Source organism: Lontra canadensis, unplaced genomic scaffold (genome assembly GCF_010015895.1).
Source record: "Lontra canadensis isolate GAN:19392208 unplaced genomic scaffold, GSC_riverotter_1.0 scaffold38, whole genome shotgun sequence".
In the NCBI taxonomy this organism is placed as follows: domain Eukaryota; kingdom Metazoa; phylum Chordata; class Mammalia; order Carnivora; family Mustelidae; genus Lontra; species Lontra canadensis.
In genome coordinates this window covers 875,969-898,510 of record NW_022631032.1, presented here as the reverse complement: position 1 = coordinate 898,510, position 22,542 = coordinate 875,969, and the positions used below count along the sequence as shown (strand labels likewise).

At 41.9% G+C, this 22,542-nt stretch overlaps 2 protein-coding genes across 6 annotated transcripts in view; both read left to right on the top strand.

The window, feature by feature from the left end:
* ATP13A3 (ATPase 13A3) overlaps positions 1 to 9,460 on the top strand; it is an 88,868-nt gene extending 79,408 nt beyond the window's left edge. For 4 of the 5 annotated variants that reach the window (XM_032869276.1, XM_032869275.1, XM_032869278.1 and 1 more), the window contains 3 exons: positions 271 to 351; positions 1,890 to 1,979; positions 9,126 to 9,460. In XM_032869276.1, the coding sequence (XP_032725167.1) occupies positions 271 to 351; positions 1,890 to 1,979; positions 9,126 to 9,323 (369 nt within the window). In that variant the 3' untranslated portion in view covers positions 9,324 to 9,460. The remainder of the gene's footprint in view (positions 1 to 270; positions 352 to 1,889; positions 1,980 to 9,125) is intronic. The other variant, XM_032869279.1, reaches the window with a different exon arrangement.
* Positions 9,461 to 15,346: 5,886 nt separating this feature from the next.
* GP5 (glycoprotein V platelet) lies at positions 15,347 to 18,575 on the top strand. Its single transcript, XM_032869789.1, is given in 8 exon segments — positions 15,347 to 15,393; positions 16,683 to 16,752; positions 16,754 to 16,802; positions 16,805 to 17,227; positions 17,230 to 17,465; positions 17,468 to 17,582; positions 17,585 to 18,088; positions 18,091 to 18,575. Coding segments are annotated over 8 exon segments (1,902 nt in total). The 3' UTR covers positions 18,549 to 18,575.
* The last annotated feature ends 3,967 nt before the right edge of the window (positions 18,576 to 22,542 follow it).

Here is a 22,542-nt window from a genome sequence, read left to right as displayed (position 1 = left end):
TTCAGTCTGCGTAAATAGGATTTGACTCTAAGCTCAGTTGCTGTACCCTCTTCTTTTCACCCTGAGTTATACTTTTGAGTTTTATCCTCTGAAAAGTGGATATATTTTGTGGCATTGTTAAGGATTGAGTAGATAATGTATATGAAGGTGCTTGATGTGTAATAGGAATTCAGTGAATTTTGAAATTATGATATAATGCTGTAATATCAACTGCATACTACAATTTTAACTTAAAAATTTTTGTCTTATAAAAAATTTTTTGTCTTACAGATAGTGTGTGTACCATATCAGTGGCGTATAACTATGCTCATGATTGTTCTTGTCAATGCCCTTGTATCTATCATGGTGGAGGTAAGCATTTCAGATAATCAGATGGCTACGTTGCTGCTTTGGGATTCTTGGTGATTTATCAGTCCTGGGGGAAGAGGACAGGTAACATTATGAAAGCCCACAAAGAGTTTCAGTCTCATTTTAGTTAAATTGATTTAGCTCTCTCTTGTGACCTTTTCCATGGAAAAGAAACACAACTGATAATTGTTAGGTTAAGTGATATGTCACAGCTGCACTTATACAGATAAGAGAAAATAAGCAGTGAGATAGCAAAAATTAGTGATCTATAGAAAGGGGAGAAGATTGGTGCTCAGGTGGCCCTAAACTAGTAAATCAGTGCTATGAAATCAGAGTGGGTGTGTACCACCAGAGACCTGTGATATACAATAAAATCTCCCATTTAAGGAAGGAAAAGAGGGAGGGGGCTCTCTCGATGAAACGTAAATTTTAATAACAGTTAACAGTGGTCATAAAATAATGACCACTGTGAACTTACTGGCGCTGCTTACTGGATCTGCCTCCTTTGGTATTTACTTCTGAGTTTCCTCTGGAGGTCTTATGTCCTCTTTGATCCATTGTATATTATATAGTTACTCTCCTACTAGGATTGCCTTTAAGTTGACTTCTATAAAAGGAGCTAGTAAGTTCTTATTTGCTGCTTATTGATAAAATTCTGTCTGTTCTCAGAACTGTTATGATTCACTCCTACTGTAGCAATATATGAAATGGAAGAAGGAGATAGAGTTGTGATTTTTAAGTGAAGGGTTTCTTTATAGAGCAAACTTTTGAATTAAAATTAGGTAATTTGTTGGAAAATGTGTATACTTTTGTGATAATAGTTCTCGACTTGAAAATTGTGCTTAATTTGTTATCTTTCTAAAAGATGACTTGGTATTTAAATTTGGGCCATAGTGGGCAGTGTGAATATTATGCTACTGATCTTTTTAAGTTGCCCAGTGGAAAGTATTTTTGCTATTTTATGGACACTAGAAAGCACATCCAAGATAATATATTTTAAAAGCTTTCCTTTTTCTATGGTGTAAGTTCCATCTATTCACACAAATGTTATTTAAAATAAAATTTAAAGAAAAACAATTTTTAGGGAATCCTCTCATAATCTCTTAATTTATTATTCTTGCTTACTATGAAAAGATTATTTGTGTTGACTCTGATGAAATCATACTCATAGATACAGAATTAATGTTCTGTTTATTCAATGAAAGCAATTCATTGTTAAGAAAAAAGTCTCAAATTATAAGCATTATTTTAATATGGGAAAGACCCAAGGATTCAAATAAAAGCCTTATTTTGTAGAAATTTTAGAGGCCCCATTTTATCAAGAATTTTATGGTGATTTGTATTTGTTACAAGAATTTTCTCATAAAAAAAAAGTTCTGTTATACTTTATCCTTTTCAGATATTAACTGAAATTGTCTATATGAAAACCAAGTCATGTTTTTCACTAATGATGCAGCATTATATGAGCCTTTTAAAATGTGCACATTAATAAAGAATGACTTAGTCATTTTTAATTCTTAACTCACTGGAATATCTCTCAGAACTTCTTCCTTGACATGGTCCTTTGGAAAGTTGTGTTCAATCGAGACAAACAAGGAGAATATCGCTTCACCAGCACACAGCCACCACAGGTTGGAAATCAGCACTTACTCTCAATTCTTCACGTGTATTTAGGCTCTTTTAGTTGTGTGCCCTGCCTTCTGTAGGATGGGGTTCTGTTGTGTGTTGCCTCAACCTTTTCCCCTGTGCCTGGCATTTCATTCCCTGTCAGGAGTCCTAGAAAATTCTTGGCAAACATTTGTTACAGGCTTTTCAGGACTTCAGAAATTTCATAAGTCTCTTTTCCATTCCAATCCTTATCTTCGTTGTGTTATAAAAATCTTGTTCTCACTGGTGGGAGTTAAGTTTTCCATTTTTCTCTGGTTTTTGTGTTTACAGTTTTCATGAGTCCTATTAGAACCTAAATGGGATTCATGTAAATGACTATAGTTATGAGATGGGACTTGTTCATGAATCAGAGTTCAGAGGCCAGAAGCTTGAGGAGTTATTTCTGATCTGTTGCCAGCAATTACTGTGCCTTAATTTGGGGTGGATTTTTAGCTTTTCCAGACATAGGGTCTCTCTTTAGAAAAATTCTCAGAGACCTTGCATATCTTCATACAAATCATGGCTTAGGACTTTTGATTGTCTGGATCCATTCAGTAGCCTGTTATATGACAGATAGGCAAGCTCCATAGTAAAAAGAGAAGAGAAACAAATGAGTAAAATCCATTTCCTGGTGTTTGGATGTTGAAGTATCATTATATGCTATGACCTACAGTCATACAGAATATAACTAATATATGTTATAGGGTTTGTGTAGAAGCATTTGTATGTATGTACTTATACAACATACAAGGTAGCATGTAAGATCTGTCTTGTTTTTTTTAAACCATTGAGTCAGCTCTGATCCCCCCGTTTAGGTATAGAGAATGTGACAGTACCATGTCTTCCCACCTCATTATCTGACCCATTGCTGTTTGTCGGTAGGTGATGTGCTTTTACAAAAACATGTAAGTTCTAAATCTTCTGCTCATCCTGAGGCACGGGGAAAGCTTTCAGAGTTCAAGAGGATTCCCTGGCATTTCTGAGTTGGGCCATTCACTTTACTTTTAGCCTTCTTTTACCTAAGTAGCAACTTCCTGAGCTTTATTTTGCTAGTTCAGCAGGCTTGATGCCGAGAGTAATATCACAGATTGCTTTCTTTATAAGAGGTCTGTGGAACGCTATTTCCTTTTCTACTGCTTTATGATGAAGAATGAGATTTTGATAGTAATGGGATGAGTCTGGCTTCAGCTTCAGTTCCTTTTTCTTAAAGCAGGGTAGTGATACGGCCACAGCTGTTTCAGGGGCTCATGTCTTTAGCTAAATATCCTCTGTGTCCAGGTTTTTTCCCTGGGGTTACCTCACTACATGACCTCAAAGGGTAGAATCTGGCTCATATCATCAGTCCCCATATGAAATGTTTGTATTGGCAAAGGCCCAGGACAAGGAAAACATTTACATTGAGTTTTCACCGACTCCAAAGAGTTCTCTAACTGTTGATCTAAACAGGAAATTCAAATGCACCTGGCTGGCTCAATCAGTATAGCATGTGACGCTTGATCTTGGGATTGTGGGTTTGACCCCAACGTTAGGAGATTACTTAAAAAAAAAAATCTTTAAACAGGAAACACAGATTCTGAGGAGGCATTATACCCCTATTTGGTTAAAAGTGGGTATCATAAGCCTCCTTTAAAATATTTGAATTGGAAATTTCTCCTCACTCTATAACCAAAATTAAGTGGGAGAAAATTCAGTCATTTGCTAAATCCCTGTTTTCTAGAAATTTGTTAGTTTCTGTCCTTCTTATTTTTGAGAGTTTGTATCTCTCACATGAAGTCCTACCTCAAGTATTCAGAGTAGAGAGTGAAGGTAGAGCGTGGTCTAGCATAGGCAGCTCCACCATCCCCTGTGTTTGCCACTTTGTCCTGAGATTCATGGAGTAGACAGGAATTTTAGTCTTCAGTTCCTGTAGTCATGATTAAGAAAGCATTTTTAAAAATTACTGGTTTTAGAAAAGACTTCTGTGGGGGCACCTGGGTGGCTTAGTTGGTTAGGCACCTGCCTTCGGCTCAGGTCATGATCCTGGGGTCCTGGGATCAAGCCCCGTGTGGGGCTCCCTGCTTAGTGGGTAGCCTGTTTTTCCCTCTCCCTCTGCCATTCCTCCTGCTTGTGTGCTCTCTCTGTCAAATGAATAAATAAAATCTTTAAAAAAAAAAAAAGATAAAGTTCTTTAGTATTTTAGCACAGAATGATACAGTTTCATCTTCTGACACACCTGTGTGTAATGCCGTTTCACTTTTCATATTTGTGACCCTTCAGGAACCAGTCAGGTAGTCCTATTACCATAAGGCTCTGATTCTCAGACAGTTCTGTTTGCCCCTCCCCACCCCGACATTTGCTGGTATCTGGAGGCATATTTGGTTGTCACAGTTGGAGGCAGAGGGCTTGCTACTGGCATGTAGTGTAGGTAGCAGCCAAGGATGCTACTAAATAAACATCCTAGAGTAGTAAGCACGACAAACCCCTCACCACAAAGATTTTTTTTTTTTTTTTTTTTTTAAAAGCAAGAGAGTGTACATGAGCAGGACGTGGGGAGGGGCAGAGGGAGAGAGAGAATCCCAAGCAGACTTCATGACTTCATGCTCAGTGTGGAGCCTGACATGGGACTCCATCCCATGATTCCTGAGATCGTGACCCGAGCTGAAATCAAGAGCTGGATGTTTAGCCATGCTGAGCCATCCAGGAGCCTCACCACTAAGAATTTTTAGTCCCAGGATGTCCTGGTGCCAAGGTTGAAGGTGAAAAAGAAAATGAGAGTAACCTGCTACATCAAGGACTTCTGTGGCTGCTGTAACAATTCTCCTCTGCCACAAACTCTCATTCCACATCTGCCTGCTCTGTGCTCTTTACTACGAAGAATCCCATGAGATCTTTTCAGACTGCAACTCCCAACCAGCTGTATGTATTCTGGGGGGAATAAGACACTATTTCTTTTTTTTCCTTCCTTACCATATAGACCCAAGGGCCACTGAGTTGGGTTGAAAGTTTGAAAGCTGGAGACCCTGGATTAGGCACCAGGTCTTAGACAGTTGGGTTGGGAAGTCAAGAGCCCTAACTGAAAATCTCTAGTAACTTTGTCTAGAATATCGGTGAGCTACAAGGCACAGTGTACAGCACCTCCAGCATCCTCCCAATCTTAAGGTATTTCTAACTTCAGTTTCTATAGAAAGAAGCAACATTCAGTTGACTTGTCAAGTCATTATGCGTCTAATGAATGATAGAGTAGGGAGTTGAAACCCAGGGTTTCTGATTGCAAGAAGAGTTTTCTATAAAGCTTTACCCCTGTTCAGGAAGATCTGTGCTGCATATTATCTTACTAAGAAGGATTTGTTAGTATCCCATGTCTGGTAAACTGAGGCCACTTAGTGGTAGATGTGGACCTAGGATCATGTCATGTAGTTTGATCCTGCCTGAAGATTTGTGCCTGATTATGTTTTCCTTTTGTGGGCAAAAGCAAGTATTAACTGTAATCCTTATGCCACTTAGAATACTATTTGAGCTTATTTAGATAGAATGCTTATTCTGATTGTCTTTATTTTATATTCAGGATTGGTATGGAAGAAGACTATTATGAAAACCACAGTATCATTACAACATTTTCCCCATAAGCATGGCTTTGTATTTTACATGCTACCCATGAAAACATGTCCTTAAAGTAAACTGGCATTGGGATTCTAGAATGAACAGCTTGGAATGGTCTAAGAAGCAGGAGAATCTTAGCTGTAGATCTTTTTGAAAGTTCTCTGTGGTCTCTTTGCTGGACCGTGGTAGCCTCTTACCGGTCTTTGAGGGATACACTTGGCGATTTAACCATCCCTTTTGGTAGCAAATGAGAAGATCCAGTTGCTGTAATAATAGTGTTCTCCTGCTTCGGGGACTTAAGCCAAGATATCTGGGGAGACCTGAGTGCTCATTCTGGGCCCCGTGATGCTCTACCTCTTCGCCTTCTTGAGGCGCAGAACTTGCCTTTCTCTTGCTACCATCATCTGTCCCTTGGTTCATTTCTCATTCTAGCATGCCTATAGCACCTTTTCTTTTTCTCTGCCGGTGAATTATATTGTATTTGAGGATGTATGTGGTGTGTTTGTGTTTGTAGACTAACAAACCTATGCTTGCCTGTATTCTGTGTGTAGGATATTTGGGGAAAGTGTACAGAACAGAATGTTTCTAATTATAGTGGAAGGGGGATGGGGATTCCCTAGTGTTTCTTGTGACTTAATTTATTTTGTCTTAATTACTAGTGTACTTGTTTTTAATAAGGAAATGATTTTTTTTTAATATGCACTTAATTTTAAAAGATTTCTATTGTGGTTCTGTTTGCAGTGAAATTAGCTTTAATTTTATTGCTTGCCTCACTTCCTCCAGGTAGAAAACAGTGGACTTAGGCATGTCTGGTTTCTTAAATTTGAAGACACCGGACTGTGACTTAATTCAGCCTGCTTGTGCATTGTCGCGTGGCCTTTCAGTCTGGACAGACAAGACCTATATGTTTTAGCTTTTTTAAAAAGTCAGCATTCACCATTAGCCTTTTCCTGTGGTCCTTTAACACTGCTACAAGCTGTAAAAAAAAAAAAAAAAAAAAAAATTACAGCTTTCAGATTGATTTACGAACAATGATTTTTTCCACAATTAACACTGAAGAATTTAAATACTGGGGAAAAGATGGATCCAAGTAGTGAGTCCCCTGTTAGGTTAAATATTAAGGTGTACTGTGTATGTGCCTACACAACATGTGTATGTGGACAGGAATTACAGTTGGCCCTTGAACAACACAGGTGTTAGAGGTGCTAACCGCCCTCTCCTTCTGCAGCCCCAAATCTATGAATAAATTGTGACTCCTCAAAAACTTAACTACTGCGGCGCCTGAGAGGCTCAGTCAGTTAAGCTGTCCAACTCTTGATTTTGGCTCAGGTTGTGATCTCAGGGTTATGAGATTGAGCCGCGGGTCAGGCTCCCCTCCCCTGCTTGTTCACACTGTCTCCCCACCCCCACCCCCCACTGCCCAGGTAAATAAATCTTAAAAAAAAAACAACAAACTTGTGATAACCTGCTGTTGCCCTTACTGATAATGTAAGCAGTTAACACACATTTTGTGTGTTGTATGTATTACATATTATATTCTTAAAGTAAGCTAGAGAAAAAAAAATGTTACTAAGAAAATCATGAGGAGGGTACCTGGGTGACTCAGTTAAGAGTCTGCCTTCAGATCCTGTGCCATTAGCAAGGACCAGTGCAATATAGCCCAAGTGAACAGGGATAGAAAGATCCCTGGATATTTGGAAAGGGAAGTGAAAACAGGCTGGTCCTCTCCAGGAAAGGAGAAACTGTGATGTGGGGATTCATGGAGGGACATGGCATCTCCAGGTGAAGAGAGAATAAAAGCTAAAAAGGAGAAAAAAAAAGTCTGCCTTCAGCTCAGGTCATGCTCCAGGGTCTTGGGATAGAGCCCTAAGTTGGGCTCCTTGGTCAGTGGGGAACCTGCTTCTTCCTCCCCCTCTCCCTCTGCCTGCCACTCCTCCTGCTTGTGCTCTCTCTGTCAAATAAATAAATAAAATCTTAAAGAAAAAAATCATAAGGAAGAGAAAATTTTCAGTACCATAGTGACTGTATTTATCAAAAAAAAATCTGCATTAACTGGACATGCATAGTTCAAACCCATTATTGTTCAAGGGTCAGTTGTGTGTGTTACTTGGATCACCTAGTCTCTTTTGTATCCTAATGCCAGATATTTTCTTGTAGATGTCTTTTAAGGGTAGGATAACTCTGTAGCTATGACATTGAAGAGGCTGCTAGATAAATGATGCCCAGTGGCCCCCGCCCATCCTCATACAGATAATTATTATTGTCTGTGATCCCTGGCACCAGAGTAGCTTACTGTGTTTTGTTGACAACAGTGAACTAGAAGACCTTTAAAAGTTCTAAAGAGTTTTTAAATTATTTTTGTTCTCTGCTGGCCAATTTAGAAACACATGTTTCAAAACATGTTCTGGCAAATTTGCCTTCCTTGATGATGAAACCATTTTGGGTAATGCCATGAGAATGCTTACCTCAGTTATTACATTTCGTTTGATGAGAGTACTTCAGTTGAGAGAAAACCTAGTTGCAGCTTGAGTTACATGTTGATGGCACAACAAAACAACCTGGGATTTAAATTCTGCTTGGAAAGAGCAACAGCCAAAATAATTAGAAATGGACTGTTCTTCAGAGGTGAATATAACTAAGGTCTTAGTATAGTTATTTTAGTTTTCTTATTTCGGTGTTTTTTTTTTTTTATCTCAAATTTCAGTTAAATTCTGAGGGCCCGTTCTGAATTTACATTTTTGTATAATAACTAGGGACCGCCTTCTTGTTCATCAAAGATTAATTTATCTAAGATCACGTTCATTAAAAACATCAGGACTGATCCAGAAGGATTTTAGCGCCAGCAGAGCTTTTTGTAATGAAATAATACTAAGAAATAGTACTTGATTTTATACCTTTCTGTATACTTCTTTCCAATAGTGGAACACCAGGGGAAACCATAATTATAAAATGAAAAAATGTTTTATATTGATGAAGATGTGTGAAAAGAAGTGATTGACAGTAAACACGATCTGAGTTCTAATTTTGGCCGAACAATATTTTCATTGTGCTTTATTTTTTTGAAAGATGACGTTAATAGTAATAATATTTTTACGCTGCTTTCTTCGAAAAATGGTCAGCTGGCTAAATTGCTAGGAGCAAGGGTATAACCTGGAATAGAATATGAGGGTTTCCATATTAAATATTAAAAATGTTTCCTTTCTGAATAGTTTAAACTTATTTTAACACATCTGATATTTTGTGTTAAAGAATCCAGATCTGCAAGTTATTTTAAAAATGTATCTGTACACAAGAGAATAGGTACATAAAACTAAAATGAAGTTGCATTGATAATTTAAAAAGTCTAATCTTAAAAACTATGTTCCTAAATAATTAAAAGCTGACTTTTTTTTAACTTGGATTTTTTTTTTTCATTTATTTGTTGTACTCAGAAGTCCTTTCCTCTTATTTTTCTGTCTTGATGTATTATGCTTTAAAAAATTTTTTTTTGTTGTTAAAAACAAGCAGACCTTAATCTACTAGTGTGTTCTTTTTTCCCCTTATTTTCTTAGGAGTCAGTGGATCGGTGGGGGAAATGCTGCTTGTCCTGGGCCTTGCGCTGTAGAAAGAAGATACCAAAGGCAAAGTACATGTATCTGGCTCAGGAGCTCTTGGTTGATCCAGAATGGCCACCAAAACCTCAGACAACAACAGAAGCTAAAGCTTTAGTTAAGGAGAATGGATCATGTCAAATCATCACCATAACATAGCAGTGCATCACTGTTGGTGGTATGCTAGTAGCAGGAGAATGTAATTTTAGGACATTCTGATCCTTTGTGTCAGAATGGCACCAATTCAATTTATGTCCCTTCTAGTACAGTAGCTGATAGAGAGCTTTTTTTTCCTTTTTTAAATAAAAGGAACAAAACAAAAAGATTGGCCCATCAGTTAAATTGTCAGTCTGTAAAGTCCTGTATCTTCATTCAGTAACTACATATTATATATACTTCTAGAATTTTCTGGTTGCCCTCAGTGATACTCTTTATATAGGGTACAGAAGAAAGTGGTATTTGGTAGGTTTTTAAACGTTCGCTTCTGAGACTTGGTTTATCCATTTAAATTTATTTTCACAACCTCATTAGAAAAAGTCCTCGTTTACATACCGGCCCTAAATTTGTGATTGGTAAATAAAATGGGTGTTAATTAACCTTCAGTGAAAATAGGTAGAAAGCCCGTTTCATTTGATTCCAAAATTTCTTCCAAAGAATTCTGTATATACATACACCAGTTCCCTTTGATAGCCTAGGAATTTTATGGTGTTGCTTATAGAACAACTCAGGTAATTTCCATTTATGGTTTTATATTTTCTGTACAAACTGCCTGGGTTTTATTTTTCTAATCAGCAAGGTGCTTCACTGCCTTCTTCAGATGTCCCTCAAAGTTATTAAATGGATCTTGTGGTATGTCTTCTGTCACTATTATAATTTACTTCACTTAAATGTTGTAGAACCATTTTCACTAGGAAAAAAATTTTTTTTTGGCAGTAGATACAAATCTGTCTAATATCTCTTCACATCTTCCCCCCCCCTCAGGTTTTATATCATTTTAAATATTTTTATTTTCTTCTATGTTTCTAAAAAACAGCATAGGGTAATAATGCATTGGGTTTTGTTTTGTTTTAGTGTTTGAGTTAGACTTCAACCTCCTAAAATTTTTAAGGGTTGGTACATGTCTCTTCTATAAATAATGAGGCTTAAAAATGAGTGAGTGGTTTTGAGTGACAGCTGTTTTTTCAAAGCAGTACGAACTTGGTGCGTTTGTTTTATGCCATTAGGTGGCGCCAGAGGCCAGAGCTTACCTATTTAAGGTTGGATGTTTACACAGGACATTCTTTGGTTTTAAGAATTGCTGGGAGGAAGAAAAATTGAAATAAAGTTAAAGAATAGACATACATTGAGCCAAAAGAAATGTGAAAAGTATTTTTCACCTTTCTCTTTTGTCTGGTTATGTTTAAATTTTAAACAAAATTAAAGTAACTTTAAAAATGCCTTTCTAGGTAAGATCCAGCAGTTTGGCAAAGCCCACAGTTATGATAAACAAGGAAACTGATATTGCTATAAAACGGACACTGAACTCCTAAAACTATGTGATGTTATCCTATGTTCTTCCTTAACTGGTAGCAGGCTTGTGCTTTCCACTTCCAGCTGATCATTATTTTCCTGATAGATATTTACCAGTTTATCAAATGTTAGCCAGAACTATAGAACCACATGGTTCTCTTTTTTTATGCTGCAGAGACCTGAATGATGTTAGGTAACTATAGGAAAATGTAAGTTACACTCAGGATCACTGTTACTGCTATTGCCACTGATGATTCTTACAAAAATATAATCGAAGTTTTCCATCAAAAAGTAGAATATGATATTAATACACATTAGATAAGAACAATTGTTCCATGAATGATTCTATGAAGCTATGCATCTTAGACCTCTTGAGCTGTGAATTAGCACTGTTTTCTATAGTTACTTATCCTCCTGATCATTTTCTAATTTCCACATTCATTTTCAGTGTGTACAAGCATTATTCTTAAGTGATTTCCCAGAATTGTAAATTTTATTCTTTGATTTAAATACTGAAGCATATAATTAAAGTAATTGCTAAGTAGCAGCTTAAAAATCCAGTCATCGGTTTGTATTTAACATCTTAACGCGCATGATCATAAAGAGCTGTATTTTTTACACCCTTCTTTTTTTTTTAACATTTTGGTTTTATAAGGGTTTTGTATCTCATTTGTCCATATTGTTTTCAAAGGAATGCGGTTTTTAGGTAGGTGGAAGAGCATTTGTAGGATATTGGATTTGAACATAGAGAAGGTGGGTTGTTCAGGTTGCAATTGATGGTTTCCAGAATGTTATTTGAAGAATGTCTGTGAATCCAGGTGTGGGTCCTACTCAGTGCCATAGACAGACTGAGTTCTCTCTCTGTAGGTCACCGTTACATAGTAATTTTGATTCTAAACTTCACATTAAATTATTTGAGTGTATACAGACCGAAATTAAAAAATCTGTACATATCTTATTTTGATGTATTAAAGATTAATAAATATTGCCGATTTAAATTTTATTTATGCACATACTTAAGGACAGAAATGTCCGGGAAAGTAATTGTTAAATAATGATATGTAACTTTTTAACTTTTTAAATAAATAACAAGATTTTTAATGTGTGTCTCCCTCAGGGTTGTTTAAAGTTTTTTTTCTCCCTCAAATATAAATAGTGGTAACTATATGTTTTGTATCTTCTAGCACCAACTGCTGTAAAACAATGCTGCAAATAATGCTTGAATAAAAGCGGCTAAGCCAACAACAAAAGAAATACTTTTTATATTAGTTTTATAATTCTTACATTCGAGAGCTTTCCAAATTGCACTTGCATTTAAACAGAACTGTTGCAGTCTTAACTGTATGTATTTTGTCTCCCGTGTTTGTGAAGATACTGCACAGTGTCAGAGGCATGGCAAATAACATATCAGTGTTTATGTATTCTGTTCCCCAAATGGCTATAGTACAATATCCAGAAAAGAGCAAAATTCAAGCTTTAGAAAACATTCTAAGACCGCACGCATGCAATTTTGACATATCTGAAAATAGGTTTTTGTATATTTATGGTGGGAGGTGGTTGGGAACTTTTGACAAAATGTGGGATGTTAATTTTTGTACAGTCTGTGGGCATTTACACATTTTTAATGTAATAAAATTTGGTAATTATGTGCATATTAAATTAATAAGATAGTTACTTCCTGTTATGATTTGTGAATTCCCTAAGACTTTGGATTTTTTTTAAGTAACTTTATATCAGAAATGATACTGCATCTTTATATTTTTTAAATTGTATTGCTGCTCAAGAATGGTACCCTGATGTCGAAAAGGCATACATTCATAATTGTACATTCACTGTAAATAACCTTATGAAATCTTTTTTTGGATTGAAGCTATTCAAAATAAAAATGTAAATGAATGAAATAACGTTTTTTTTTCTGTCTCCTTATACATTTGTTCACCTTTTAGCCATACAAATACTGCCGTTCTGGATTTATTTTTCTACTTCATACGTGTGCATTTCCTTTTTTTTAACTTTTTTAACTTTAATTTTTGAAGGGAATAAATACCACATCCCACATAGATACCACATCATGTGTGTGACCATCCTTTGGAAACCCGTTCACTAGATATAGTGTAGAACCAGATGGTAAGTATAAGGAGGTCTGAGGGAAGTTGTAAAATGTTAAGACTACAGGCTTATCTGTTAACAGTTGGGAAGGTCAAATGCAGAGCTAATGTCACGTAACGCATTGTAAGTTTGAAGTGAAGTGGCAGCCATGGGTGCAAAAGGAGCACTCCCAGGAAGGGAGAAACTGTGGAACTAACTGTTGGTCCTAGAAATCCCTGAGAAGGCATTGTGCCAGGCTGGGTGGTCTTTCTGGGTCTCAGGTCCTACAGGAGGCCTGCCTCTTGCTGTGGCCTATGTGGCTGGCCGTGGTGTGATTGATTGGGCGGTGTGGAGGTTTAGGGTCCCAGGTTCTTCCCATTCACTGTGTTTTGTGTAGCAGAAGTGGCAGGGCCGAGGTTCTCCATGTCTCTCTCTTCCCAGGGTGTCACTGCCAGGTGCTGTGTTTCAAGTATGTATCGCAGGGAAGGATGGAGTAGGAGGAGTTTGGATGAGACAGTCACTGTTCAGAATTGGAGTTGTGATTGCTCTGTAAGTGCACAGAGATCCCTCCAGTGCATAGAGTCTCCCCTCACTGAGGAGACAAGCAGGTCTCATTCAGGCAGACAGCTCTGCTTTGGAAAGGCCAAACCACAGAGGCCGGGGTGACTTACACAGAAGTTGCCTCTTAGCATAGCGAATTTCTAACCTGCTACATGGGTCCAAAATTCAAAGGACATGAAAACACAGGAACCACCGACTTCAGTGTTTGAAATACTTCTCAGTACCTCATCCAATTTTTCAGCAAATGGACTCAACAATGTTCCTCTACTGACTGCAACTTCATACCCTTCTGGGCATTCAGAATGTTCTGCTCTTTTCAAAGAATAAACGTTGGAGGTCATTCTGATCTGAGTGCTTTGAGGAAATGGGCCACAGAAGCTTACAAGAGCCTGACACGAAGTCTTACTCTGATTTAAAATCTACACAAATAGAACCATACGTGTATGCTCTGCTGCCCTTATTTCACATGGTTCTGTGTATCAGAGAGAGATGTCTGCATTTGCAGCTCAGATTCATTCTTTTTAAAGTCCACAAGCCATGGGCGCCTGAGTGGCTCAGTGGGTTAAGCCGCTGCCTTCGGCTCAGGTCATGATCTCGGGGTCCTGGGATCGAGTCCCGCATCAGGCTCTCTGCTCAGCAGGGAGCCTGCTTCCTCCTCTCTCTCTCTGTCTACTTGTGATCTCTCTCTGTCAAATAAATAAAATCTTAAAAAAAAAAAAAAAGTCCACAAGCCATCCCAGTGCACAGATGTTTCATAACTTAGATGACTACTTCCCTGTTAGTGGCCACTTAAGGTTTTTTCTTTATTTTCCTACTACACAGAGCCCTGCAGTGTTTTTGTGCACACTTTTAAATAGGTTCCACACCTAACGGTTGAATTCCCGATCCTGAGATCAAGAGTCGTGTGCTCTACTGACTGAATCCCCAGGTGCCCCATTTTGTGAGCAAATGTTAATGAGCTTAGACATAGGACGTATTTTTAGCAGTGGACCTGCTGGACAAAGGATATGTGTATTTTTAATTTGGTTGATGCTGCTAAATATTTCCCCCAAAGTTTTTTCCAATGTGTGATCCACCATTGTAGTATGAGAATGTCTGTTTCTTCACACTTAAAATGCTGGATATTTTCAGGCTTTAAACAATAAAAGGTTCTATCAGTATGGTGTTGGTGCAGGGATTACCAGATAGCCCAGAAACAGACCCACACGTTCCTAAAATATGGACTCATGACTATACTGACATTGTAGCTCTGAAGGAAGGGGTTTAGTTATATATAAATGGGACTAGGACAGCTGGTTATGTTAATGGAAAAAAATTAACTTGGATTCCACTCAAACACATCATACGCAAATATCAGTTCAATATGGATTAAAGACCTAAAAAGAAAGGACAAAACTATGAAACTCAGTAAGGCATTATAGGAGAACTTTCTTCTTTTTACTTGGGAAGAGAGGAGGACTTACTTTAATACAAAAAACAAGATTGATAACTTGGTCTATATTAAGATTTAGGTCCATCAAAAGACATCTTGAAGAAGATGAAAAAGGCAAACCACAAACTAGCTGAAGATATTCGACAAAAAACTGACAAAAGGATTAGCATCCAGAATATATAGTTTTTTTAAAATACATATTTTGCATATAGGAAAATGGGCAAAAGAACCCAACATCTCAGAAAATGAAGCACAAGTGGGCATTAAAAATATGAAAAGATGCTCATGCTCATGAAATGGGGAAGAATGAAAAAACCACACAGAGACAATGACTTTATGTGAATGGAAAAAATTAAATTGAAAAAATCAATTCCAATTATGGGCAGAGCTGTGAGGCACAGAAACTGTCATACACTGTAGGTGACATTACATATGCATACTACTGTGGAAAGCAGCTGGACATTCCTAAGTTAAATTGAATATACGAACACCCTTCAACACTGTGGTGCCATTTTCAAACACACTGGAGAATGTTTTTGGCCTTAATATTCCTCAGAATGGGAGAAGAGAACTGGAATAGAGAATTGGGGCAATGTGGTGGGGAAAGGAAGATTGGATGGAAGTGTGGTCCATCCAGGGGTATGGTTGCCACAGTGATCCAGCCGTGTCACTATGCTGTCCTAGCATCACTGTCATAGTGTGCCATTTTATGGAGAAACCACTCTCTCTTCTGCTCTTACTCAGGGTTGATAGTAGGATTTAAATTACATATGGTCTCTTTTTCAGTTTGAAGCTTTCTGTCATTAAAAACCAGAATCTGCCCTCTGAGATAGGGTCCTTCCCATGACTTTTATTCTGGTAAAGTCTTTATCCTCAGGATGCAAGGATACTTCCCTCTTCCTTCGGAAAGTGCTGCACCACAGGCAAAGCCCTGAGTCCTTCCGTTACTTTCGGGTACAGCACCATTTTAGGTAAGGCCAAGGTAACTGAGGGCTTGGTTATGGGCAGAAATTATAAAATTTTGTACAAGAAATTATTTGCGTAAAATTACATTTGAGAAATGTTTTGGCAGAGTAGTATTGTGTATATTTCACATGTAATTCAATGCCACGAGTTCATATTTTTTGTTAAGCATCTTAGAAATGATAGTTCCTTTTTGAGACAGAAATACTGTTCTCAGATTCTAGCTCTGTGACTCGGGTTAGGTTACTTACCCTTTCTGTGCCTTAGTTTCATCATCCTTTAACCCGAGATAAGAATAGGGTCTACCTCATAGGGTTATTGTAAAGATTGAATGAATTAATGTAAATAAAACGCTGAGACTAATGAATGGCATAAAGTGATAGGTATTCCCTGTTTTTCTCGCTGTGGCTAACTGAAGGTGTTCGCTATTTGAGGGTGTTTCTGTTTTTGTAGAATAGGTGCTGTGCACGTAGCACAATTGTGCAAGGAATCTGGTGGTAGTTGCTGTTGTTTTCCCAGACTTTGTGCTGTTACCGTCCTGACTTGGCTATAGCCACCGCTGAGTAAAGGCAGGAAGAGCAGGGCTCTCTTCACCGTGGGGCCTGCTCAGTGATGTCTGTGAGCCTCGATGTGAGAATGATTGTTTTCATTAATTCTGTGGAAAGACTTTAAAGCACTGGCTTTTCACTATAGCTGGAAAACGCTTTAATCTCGGGGCTTTCAACCGGGAGGAGAAAATCGGCAGAACCGAAGAATGGGACCTCTTGGGGTGAAGCGAATGTGTTTCCACCACCCAGGAACATCTGCCCTCCTGGGAAAAGAGGGCTATTTAGTTGTGTCTGGGTAACATTCAAAGTCAGTGACAGTCCGGGCGAAAGACTCCTGCCTCTACACGGTTCCAAGGCTCGAACCCGAGCGCCAGCCCTTGCGTGTCGCCTGCAGACGTCCCGCTGTCGCCTTTGCAGACATGCTGAGGAGCGCCTGCTGTGTGCGGCGCTGGGGCCCCCGCGCGCCCAGCCGTTCCCCTGCCCCCACCCCGGCCTGCAAGTGCGTGTTGCGGGACACCGTGCAGTGCTCCGGGGCCCCGGGGCCCGCCCCGCCTAGCTTGGCCTGCCCGCCAACCTCACGCACATCCTGCTCTTCCGAATGAGCCCTGGCACCTTGCGGAACGACAGCTTTGGCGGCAAGACGGTCCTGCAGCGCGTGATGCTGACCGACAGCCCCATCGCCTCCACCGCCCCTGGCGCCTTCCACGACCTGATCAAACTTAAAACCCTGCGGCTGTCGCGCAACGGGATCACGCACCTGCCGGCCGCGCTGGTGGACAAGGTGGTGCTGCTGGAGCAGCTGTTTCTGGACCGCAACGAGCTGAAGAACATCGACCAGAACATGTTTGGGAAACTGGTTCACCTGCGGGAGCTCTTCCTGAACCCAAACCAGCTCGCTGCCCTTCCCGCTCGCCGCCTCAGCCGTCTGGGGAACCTGAGACTGCTGGACGTGTCGGCAAACAACCCGCCCACCTGCCCCGGGAACTGCTTGCGGCGTAGGCCAGGCCGGAGAAGCTCGCGCTCCACTCGAACCGGCTCGAGGCTCTGGGAACCGGGCTGCTGAGCCCCCTGCGCTCCCCGGAGGAGCTGCCGCTGCACGGGAATCACCTCCGCTCCATCGCCCCCGGAGCCCTCGACACACTCCGGAGCCTGAGCTACCTGACGCTTTCCAGAAACCGCCTGGAGTTTCTGCTCCTCCTCCCCCCACCGCGCTCTTCCTTCATTCCCGAGATTTGCCCTTCCTGACCCAGTTCGAGAACCCGCTGGCAGAGCTGCGGGAGGTGCTCTTCGGGGAGCTGGCCGGCTTGCGGGAGCTGTGGTGAACAGCACGCGGCTGCCCACCCTGCCCGCCGCCGCCCTGCGCCCCCTGAGCGGCCTGCGCGCCTTCGGGGTGATGGTGAGCCCGCGCCTCCGCGCGCTGCCCGAGGACGCCCTCCGGGGGCTGGCGGCGCTGCGGGAGCTCGCGCTGCACTCCAACCGCCTGGCCGCGCTCCCCGGCGCCCTGCTGCGCGGCCTCGACCCGCTGCGCAGCGAGTCGCTGCGCCGCCACCGGCTGCGGGCCCGGCCCCGCGCGCTCTTCCGCCACCTCCGCGCCCAGGAGCGGGTCGAGCTCGAGCGCAGCCAGCTGGAGACCCTGCCCGTTGACGCGTTCGCGGGTCTGCCCCGGCAGGCGGAAGTCGGGCTGGGCCACCATCCCTGGCGCTGCCACTGCGGCCTGCCCCCGCGGTGCCGCGGTCCCGGACCTCGCGCCGGTCTGCCGCTCTGGGCGCTGCTGGACAAGGACCCGGAGTGCCCGGACACCCGCGGCCCGCCTCCCTGCCCTGCCCTGCCCCAGCCGCCACCCGGACGGCCTTGGCGCCCGCCGGCTCGGAGCCCGGCGGGGGGGGGGGGGGGGGGGTCCGGGCGCAGCAGGGGGCCCGGGGTCCACACCAAGACCACAGCCTGTTCTGGGGGCTTTATTTTCTGCTTTTAGCTACCCAGGCCGTCACAACAGGGATCATCGTGTTTGCTGTGGTTAAACTCGGCCGGCTCTTTCGAAGATTAATCAGAGAGAGAGAGGGAGCTCTTGTTCGAGTCAAAGGGGAAATCTTGCACCTAATTAAAATGGGGTCAGAGTGTTGGCAGAGGTGGCTCTGGGGGAGAATACTGCCGGGCTGCTGCTGTCTTCCTCTCTCTTCTCTCTCCCGTCTCCTTCCCTCCCTCACCCCTTCCCACCTCCTGCTGTCCCTCCTCCTCCCTCCACCCCGCAGAAGGAGTCTTTACACCTCTAAATTGGGTGCGTAGCTTGGCCTTTGTGTACCCTTACTGCGCCGTGCCCCAGGGGCCGCGGATTGTGTGTGTGTGTTTGGGCTGCACTTTCCCCGGGGCAGAGAAGGGTCTCCTCCCCGTGGAGGAAGGGTGTAGATGAGCCAGCCAACTCCAGGACGGGGCCTGTCTCCTGCACGGGATGTCCGGTAAAAGTTTATGAAATGAATGAATAAAATGAACTTGCGCGATCCCAGGGACGGTGGCTTTTCCTGGGGGACAGGATGGATCGTTCTCTTTACTCTAGAAAAACAGAACTCTTCGGGTGTCTTCCCTTGTTTTATCTTTTTCTAGCTTTATGTATCTCTGAACTGTGGGCTACTGGGGAGAGTGCTGGCTGGCTTTCCTTCCTGCAGCGCCTGTTTTCAGAGGAGGCCTACTGAGGTACAGAGCCCAAAGCCTTTCTGCCAGGATCCCACGGAAGTGGGAGGAGGGGGAGGTCACTGGGAGGCTTAAGCCTCGAGGGGGTTGGACCTGCAGAGTAACTGTGTGTGCCTGCCAAGGAGAGTTCTGTCTGCATGTGTGCGTGCTCTATAAGTTTCTCCTAGCTTCCCCTGTGGGTGAAGTGTGTCATTGTGACACTGGGTTGGTTTCCATTTCCTGGAACTAAATGCCACCTCATTTCAAAGCATTTATGGAGCACCTCTCATGGGCAGGGTGTTCATGAATGTGATGATAAGCTTGGTTTCCGGTTTATTATGGTAGCATCACATTCTCGTTTAGTCTCCCAGCTGAGAGCTATAAAGCCTTTGTTGCTTAATTGTGTGTCTGTGCTTGTGAGAAGCACTGGTTTAAACATGGGCTGGAGAGTGGACAGCCATGGTGTGAAATCCCAGCCCCACCACTTACTAACTGCACAGGGCTTTGGGCCAGACCCCCAAATTCTCCAAGCTTTGGTGTCCTCATCCCTGGAGAGGGACAAAGAGGACCTGCCCTCACAGAGCTTTCGTGAGAGTTAAGGGCAATAAATCATGTGCTGACTCCACCTAGTGCCCTGCATACAGTCAATGCTCAATAAATGTTAGCTCTTATTAAAGAGCAAGCAATTATTCCTGCTGTCATGATTGCAAAAGGAAGAGTTCTGAGTTGGCTTTTTCTCTGTGCATGGGAAGGTGAGAGCAAACTTTCTCAAATGGGAGATCACATTAAAGCAGCTTGTCTTCACCTGTTGTTGGTCTCAGCCCTGTGTGGTTGAGGTCTGTGTGCTCATGGTCCAGAGCAGGGGGTCCTCTGAACGCCAGTTGGATACAGAGCAGGAAGAGCTGGGTTCCTGGCATTTCCACGTGGACTTCTTCCAGGCCAAGTGGGTAAAGCCTTCCTTGAGGCCCAGGCATCCTCAAGTGTTCCCTGCTGTGTACTCCCCTCTCAGGTTTCTAAGCACCTTCCTCCCTGCCAGGTGGTCCACTCACCCTTCACCCTGGAGCCTGGAGTCTGTGTTGATGTGCCCCCTGCATTGTGGGCTCCTGGGCCCTACCTTGTCCTGTTTATTTCCACCTTTCGAGACTTACCTACAGCATAAAACCCAGACTTTTCTTTTTTTATTATTATTAACATATAATGTATTATTAGCCCCAGGGGTACAGGTCTGTGAATCATCAGGCTTACACATTTCACAGCATTCACCATAGCACATACCCTCCCCAATGTCCATAACCCCACCACCCTCTCCCTCCCCCTCCACACCCCCAACCCTCTGTTTTGTGAGAAAACCCAGACTTTTGGATGGAATGTGGACTCTAGTCCTAACCACTGTATTGTTGGGCAAGCTACCTAGCTCTCAAAGCCTGTTTCCTTACCAGGAGAGCGAGGAGGATTCTGGTCCATACTGTTGTCTCGAGGATGAAATGAGATAACCCAAGCCACGTAGTGAAGTCAGTGGCTGAGGGGGAGCATAGGTGGCTTAACAGACGTTGGCTGTTAACGTTGATTAGCTCTCAGAACACAGTGTCCTGACGTGCCTCAGTGCCTTTGCATTTGCTCGTGCACTCAGCAGCTCTCTGTGGAGCACCTCCTCTGTACCAAGCCCAGTTCTAAGTGCAGGGACAGAGCAAAGCATAGAACAAGTACACCCTTCAGTGGGCCTTACCTTTTGGTGCCCCCTCCAACTAAAACACCTCCCCCGAACTCCTGGCCATTCTCTTCAAACACTTGGAAAATTATGGGGTAACAGCTATGGATACCTCAACCCGCTTAATAAAATGCTACTATATTTGCTTCAGTTATTTTTTAATTTATTTTATTTATTTATTTTTTTTAAAGATTTTATTTATTTATTTGACAGAGAGATCACAAGTAGACAGAGAGGCAGGCAGAGAGAGAGAGAGAGAGAGAAGCAGGCTCCCTGCTGAGCAGAGAGCCCGATGTGGGACTCGATCCCAGGACCCTGAGATCATGACCTGAGCCGAAGGCAGAGGCTTAACCCACTGAGCCACCCAGGCGCCCCCTTCAGTTATTTTTTTAACACGAAATGTGACAAAGTTGAAAGCCCCTGCCTGTATCTTCTCTGTGCGTACTCCTCTGCAGGGAGCTACTTAATAAAAATGTGGCATTCCACATTCCTAGTGGTGCTTTTAGACTTTTTTTAAAATTCATTTATTTGTCAGAGAGAGAGAGAGACAGCACAAGCAGGCAGAGGCAGAGGGAGAAGCAGGTTCCCCATTGAGCAGGGAGCCCAATGCAGGACTCGATCCCAAGACCCTGGGATCATGACCTGAGCCAAAGGCAGCCACTTAACCAACTGGGCCACCCTGCTGTCCCTGCTTTGAGACTCTTAACTACATGGGTTTACCACCCTGAACAGGCTAAAATAATGCTTTGCCAGTTTTTAAGTTTTCTATAAATGATGGGACTCTGCATGTAGCATTCTTCAAACTTTTCCCCAGGGCTCACATTTTTTTTTTTTTAAGTTTATTTATTCTCTACATTCAACATGGGATTCGAACTCACGACTGTGAGATCAAGAGCCATATGTTTTTCCGACAGCCAGCTGGGCACCCCCGCACATGCTTTTTGAGATCTATCCATGTGAAGCATTTGGCTCTAGTTCATTTTAATAGCTGCATAATATTCTATTGGATGAATTTTCCACAGCTCATCTGTTCTCTTATTGATAGACATGGATTCCCATTTCTTTTCTTTTTATTCCCCATTATTCCACATCCTCCTCAACTCTCGGTGGCATTATAATTTTGAATTTTTATCAATCTGATAGGTATGAAGTGGTATCTCATTGTTTAATCTTAACATTTCCCTGATAACTATTGAAGTTGAATTTATTTTTAAATGTTTGCATGTTTATTATACTTATTTTTAAATGTCTAAACTTATAATTAAATGTTTAGATTCCTTCTGAAAATTGTATACACTGACCCATTTATAATGGAGCATTTTGTCTTTTTTAATTACTATTATTGATTTGTAGGAATTCTTTACATATCCTGGGCACTAATCCTCTGTAAATTGTATGCTTTGGAATGATTCTTTTCAGTTTGTGGCTTATTTCACTTTATTTATGCTGTCTTCTGTGGAATGGCAGCTTTAATTTTAATCTAGTCAAAATTAGCAATGTAATTTTATGGTTCATGTTTTAAAAAAGAATCTCATTTAAGAAATTCTTCCTATTCGAGGCACCTGTGTGGCTCAGTCGGTTAAGCGTCCCACTCTGGATTTCGACTCAGGTCATGGTCTCAGGGTCGTGAGATCGAGCCTGGGTCAGGCTCCAGGCTCAGTGTGGAGTCTGCTTCAGATTCTAAAAGAAGAATTATAAGCAGGGGAAACAAAACAAAACACAAAAAAGTAAAACTATTTGCAAAATACAATGAATAGCCATTCATTTTCTGAAGGCCTACTACATACAAAAGAGTGATTTCAGTGGCCCTATAAAGATTATGTTCTAGGGGCGCATGGATGGCTCAGTTGTTAAGCATCTGCCCTTGGCTCAGGTCATGATTCTAGGGTCCTAGGATTGAGCCCT